The sequence below is a fragment of the Chiloscyllium plagiosum genome, chromosome 25 (genome assembly GCF_004010195.1).
Source record: "Chiloscyllium plagiosum isolate BGI_BamShark_2017 chromosome 25, ASM401019v2, whole genome shotgun sequence".
NCBI lineage: Eukaryota > Metazoa > Chordata > Chondrichthyes > Orectolobiformes > Hemiscylliidae > Chiloscyllium > Chiloscyllium plagiosum.
In genome coordinates this window covers 26058873-26065014 of record NC_057734.1, presented here as the reverse complement: position 1 = coordinate 26065014, position 6142 = coordinate 26058873, and the positions used below count along the sequence as shown (strand labels likewise).

General features: G+C 43.9%; 1 protein-coding gene across 1 annotated transcript in view; it reads right to left on the bottom strand.

Moving 5' to 3' along the window:
• LOC122562685 (MLX interacting protein) overlaps window positions 1-6142 on the bottom strand; it is a 136236-nt gene that overhangs the window by 79526 nt on the left and 50568 nt on the right. Inside the window, exon 6 of the mRNA XM_043715758.1 lies at window positions 5568-5790. Coding sequence (XP_043571693.1) covers window positions 5568-5790 — 223 coding nt within the window. The remainder of the gene's footprint in view (window positions 1-5567; window positions 5791-6142) is intronic.

Here is a 6142-nt window from a genome sequence, read left to right as displayed (position 1 = left end):
CTTCCTTTGTCAGCCATGGCTGTCTAATCCCTGCCCGGATAATCTCTCTCTTCTTGGGAATGAACCTCTGTACAATGTCCTCAATTTTACCCACAAACTCCTGCCATTTTTGCTCTACTGTCTTCCCTGCTAGGCTCTGCTTCCAGTCTATTTTCGTCAGTTCCTCTCTCATACCCTCATAATTACTTTTATTTAACTGTAACACCATTACATCCGATTTTGCCTTCTCTCTTTCAAACTGCATACTGAACTCTACCATATTATGGTCGCTGCTTCCTGAGTGTTCCCTTACTTTAAGATATTTTATAAAGTCTGGTTCATTACATAGCACTAAGTCAAGAATAGCCTGCTTCCTAGTGGGCTCCATGAAAAGCTATTCCAAAAAGCCATCCTGTAAGCATTCCATGAATTCCCTTTCTTTGGATCTACTGGCAACATTATTTTCTGGATCAGTGGTGCTGGAAGACTGATGAAGGGCTTTTGCCCGAAACGTCGATTTTGCCTGTCCTCGGATGCTGCCTGAATTGCTGTGCTCTTCCAGCACCACTGATCCAGAATCTGGTTTCCAGCATCTGCAGTCATTGTTTTTACCTTGCTTCCAATTAAACCTGTTGGACTATAACCTGGTGCTGTGTGATTTTTAAGTTTGTACACCCCAGTCCAACACCGGCATCTCCAAATTATAATTATCAGGGTTGTCTCTACTCTCCTTCTTGAACAAGGGGACAACATTTGCTAACGTCCAGTCTTCTGGCACTATTCCTGCAGACAATAATGACAAAGATCAAAGCGGAGAAAATGAGGGCTGCAGATGCTGGAGAACAGAGCTGAAAATGTGTTGCTAGAAAAGCACAGCAGGTCAGGCAGCATCCAAGGAACAGGAGAATCGACGTTTTGGGCATAAGCCCTTCTTCAGGAAACTTTTCCTGAAGAAGGGCTTATGCCCGAAACGTTGATTCTCCTGTTCCTTGGATGCTGCCTGACCTGCTGCGCTTTTCCAGCAACACATTTTCAGCTAAAGATCAAAGCCAAAGGCTCTGCAATGTCCTCCTTGGCTTCCCAGAGAATCCTAACTGCTAACACCTCCTCCTTGTGAACCTCAATCCTGTCTAATCTGGTAGCCTGTATCTCAGTATTCTCATCGACAACATTGAATTTTTCCAGTGTGAACACAGACGAAAAATATTCATTTAGCACTTCCCCTATCTCTTCGGACTCCATGCACAACTTCCCACTATTGTCCTTGGTTGGCCCTAATCTTACTCTCGGCATTCTTTTGTGGGTAAACTGGTTGTGGGTCAAACATTTGGTCATCTGACCTGTTGCTGACCTGACCTATTACAAAACAAACCAGAGCACCTACTGGACGAACATCTAATCTTCCACCAGGGAACCCTCCAGCCTGGAGGACTCAACACTGAGTTGTCCAATTTAAAGTAACTTCCCTCCCCAACCGCCAGCTCCCTTCCCAGCCCCTCCTCCCTGCCACCGCTGCCTGTCACCTACCAGATTCCTTCCCCCCACTGATCAACCAGCTTCTACCCTCTACCTGTCTTCACCTATTCCCACTTCACCACCCTGCCCCCAGCTCCCCCCAACAGCCACCCCCATTCCTGAAGAAGGGTTACACCCGAAACGTTGACTTCTGCACCTACTGATGTTGCCTGGCTTGCTATGTACTTTCAACCTCCTGCCTGTCTACCAAAGTCAATGTCATATTTTGTTTCAAAATACTGTGAACTGCTGATTCAGATTTTTATTAAAAAATTCAATTATGGGACATGGTCATCGCTGGTTGGCCAACGTTTATTGATCATACCTAGCTGTCCTTGATAAGATGGTGAGGAGCTGCCTTTTGAACCGCTGCAGGCTATGTGCTGTAGGCTGACCCACAATGCCCTTAGGGAGAGGATTCCAGGATTTGACCCAATGAAGAAATGGTGATATATTTCCAAGTCAGGATAGGGAGAGGCATGAAGGGAAATTTATAGGTGACGGTATTCTCATGTACCTGCTCCCCTCGTCATTCCAGATGGAAGTGGTCATGGGTTTGCAAGGTTCTGTCTAGGATCTTTGGTGAATTTCTGAAGTGCATCTTGTAAATTGCTCATACTGCTGCTACTGAGTATCAATGATGGAGGGAGTTTATACTTGTGGATGTGGTACCAAGCAAACAGATTGCATTTCCCTGGGTGGTGTCAAGCTTCAAGTGCTTTTGGAGCTCCACCTATCAAGGCAAGTAGATAGTATTCCATCACACTCTTTATTTGTGCCTGGTAGACAGTTGACAGGCTTTGAAGAGTCGGGAGGTGAGTTACTCGCCACAATACTCCTAGCCTCTTGTCTGCTCTTGTTGCCACTGCATTTATGTGGAGAGTCCAGTTGGTAAACCACAGGATGTTGACAATGGGGATTCACTGATGGTAACACCATTTAATGTCAAGGGCTGGTGATTAGATTGTCTCTTATTGGTGATGGTTATAACCTAGCATTTGTAGGGCATAAATGTCACTTGCCACTTGTCAGCCCAAGCCTGGATACTGTCCAGATCTCGTTGCATTCGAACATAGACAGCTTTAGTATCTTAGTCATCGCAAATGGTGTTGAACATTGTGTAATCATTGGCGAACATCCCCACTTCTGACCTTATGATGGAGGGAGGTCATTAATGAAGTAGCTGAAGATGGCTGGACCTGGGACAGCACCTGAGGAATTCCTGCAGTAATGTCCTGGTGCTGAGATGCCTCACCTCCAACAATCATCACCACCTTATGTGCCAGGTATGACTCCAACCAGTGGAGAGCTTGCCCATCTGCTTCCCATTGATATCAGTTTTGCTCGGGCTCCTTAATGCCACACTCGGTCAAATGAGGCCTTGATGTCAAGGGCTGTCATTCTCATCTCACCTCTGGAACTCAGCACTTTTGTCCTGATTTGAACCAAGGATGTAACGAGGTCAGGAGCTCAGTGGCCTTGGCAGAACCCAAACTGGGCATCACTGAACAGATCATTGCTCAACATAGCACTTTGATGACACCTTCCATCACTTTGTTAATGATCAAGAGTAGACTGATGGGACTGTAATTCGCTGGGTTGGAATTTCCTGCTTTTTAACGTACAGAACACACCAGGACACCTTCGACACTGTTGGGTAGATTCCAGTGTTGTAACTATATAGGAACAACTTGGCTAGTGAAGTAGCAAGCTTTGGAGCACGTGTCTTTAGCACTATTGCCGGAATGCTGTCAAGGCTCATAGCCCTTGTAGAATTCAGTGCCTCCAACCATTTCTTGATAACATATGGAGTGAATGAAATTGGTTGAAGACTGGTATTTCTGACGTTGGAGACCACTGGATGAGTCAGAGATGTAACATCAATTTGGGACTTCTGGCTGAAGACTGGTATAAATGGACTGATGTGTTGGTTTCTTCCATCATTGAGGATGGGGATATTTGTGGAATCTGCTCCTCCAATGAGTTGTTTAATTGTCCCCCACTATTCATGACTGGATGTTATAGGACTGCAGAGTTTAGATCTAAAGTGTTGGTTGAGAGATCACGGAACTCTACCACTTGCTGCTTATACTGTTTGGCAGCTTCACCTCGTCAAACTTTATTTTTAGATATGCCCAACATGCCAACCTGCACTCTCCACTGAACCAGGATTTGTCCCCTCGCTTGATGGAAATGGTTGAATGGGGTCTGTGCTGTGCTAGGAGGTTGCAGATTGTACTGAAGTACAATTCTGCTGTTGTGGGTAGCCCATTCGAGTTGCTAGATCTGTTCAAAGTCTATCCCATTTAATACAATGATAGTGCCACGCGATAGAGGTTATTCTCAACATTAAGGTGAGACTTCGTCTCCATAAGGACAGTGCAGCGGTCACTCTTACCAATAATGGCATGGACAGATGCATCAGCAACTAGTAGATTGGGTAACAATGTAGTCAGGTATTTCTTTTTTAATTGCTTGCTTGTTTCCTCAGCACACAGACTTTTTCTAGCAGACATGTCCTTTAGGACCCAAAGCAGTTCGATCAGGAGTGGTGCTGCCAAACCAGTCTGTGCCTCACCCTCAGTGCCTCCTCCAAAATTTGTTCAACATGGAAGAGTACTCATTCATCAGCTGAGGAAGGATGGTACCAGGTAATCAACAGGAGATTTCCTTGCCCATGTTTTAACTGAAGTCATGAGACTTCATGGGGTCTGGAGTCATAGAATCCTTACAGTGTGAAATTTGGCCCATCAAGTCTTTAATGATCCTCTGAAAATGCACCCTGCTACCCTATCACTGTAACCTTGCATTTCCCATGATTAATCCACCTAGCCTGCACATCCCTGGACACTATGGACAATTTAGCATTGTAAATCCATCTAATCAGCACATCTTTGGACTGTGGGAGGAAACTGGAGCAGACAAAGGAAACCCACATAAACACGGGAAGAAAGTGCAAACCTCACAAAGATAGTCACTCAAGGCTGGAATTAAACCCAGGTCCTGGTGCTGTGAGGCATCTGTGCTAACTACTAAGCTTCCATGTCGTCCCAATGTCAACACTGACAACTCCCAGGGCAACCTCTTCCTGAATGTATACAATTGTATGCCAGCTCTGTTGAGTCTGTCCTGCTGATAGGACAGGACATATCCAGGGATGGTGATGGTGGTGTCTGGGACATGGTCTGCAAGGTGCTGATTCTATGTCAGCCTGTTGCTTGACTTGTCTGTGAGACAGCTCTCGCAATTTTGGCACTAGCACCTGGATGCTAGTTAGGAAGACATTGCAGAGTTGACAGGGCTATTTCTGCCATTGTCTTTTCCAGTGCCTAGCTGAGGTCGATACCATCCAGATCCATTTCTTTGTTAAGGTATCATAGTGATTGATACAACTAATTAACTCAATAGACCATTTCAGAGGGCAGTTGAGAGTCGACCACATTGCTGTGACTCTGGAATCACATGTATGCCAAACCAAGCAATGATGCCAGATTTCCTTCCCTGAAGCACATTAGTTAACAAAATGGGTTTCTCTGACAATCGAAAATGGTTTCATGGTCATCAGTGATTCTTGACATGAATTCACATTTGACAATCTGCCATGGTGGGATTTGAGCACGGGTCCCTAGAACATTAGCTGCGTTTCTGGATTAATAGTCTAGCCATAATACCACTGAGCTATTGCCTCCACTATTGTAGTAGCAAGTTCCTGATAAAGAATCTGATGTTTCAATTAGATTTTCTTTCAGCTTGTGCTTGTTCTATCTAAATGTGCCAAAACCAAGTAATGCCTCTGTGCATTACCTGTGAAAGTTGTCACCATGCACATGAAAGTGAGAAATTTACATGCAGTAAATTAAAGCAGGTAAGATAGCACAATCTCAAGTAATTTTTTTTAAACAAAGTCTAGTTAATCTAAAACAAATAAAATTCCCTGCTGATTGCAAACAGATATATGTATCACAGGATTTTCGAAGGAAAACATCTAAAGAAAATCAGCAACACTTGTAAAGAGTAACACTTTTGAAAAAGGTTTATAATGTAACAAAACGTGCCTAGTAAGTGTCACTAACCAATCTCTCTTGGGTTGGGCCAGGCAACTGGATGGTGTGAGGACAAAGTTGAAAAAAGTGTGTCAGAGAATTCAGACATTAACATGTCCATATCCAAAAGCTGGTCCTCCTCCATGGGGACAGGTGTATCACTTCCTTTCCTTTTTGCACGCCATGCTGCCAAGTCATCATCTTGAAATGGAATATAACAGGCTTCGGGGCAGCCATCGTCAAATCCAGAAAGCTGTATACCATTATCCAATATTATAGAAAGAATGGTTAGTGTAACTTAAAAAAAATGCTTCAAATGCTTCAACATTGATGGGAATATTCTTTCAACTAGGTCTATCAATCAAATACTTTTCACTCAACAAATGTTAAGAAACAGACAGCATTGCCAGCAGTAACTGAAGTTCTGAACTTGATATTTTAAAAAATTCTCATTACCAACTCAAATAAAAAAACAGCTTTCACCCGAAAAAGAGGAAAAAAAGCTCAGCTGAGATTCCCAGACACCACGAAGGCTATCCTTGGCTAGACTACTGAGAATTAACTAAATTAAACATGCCCTCTGATCACTAGCACATTGCCTTCTA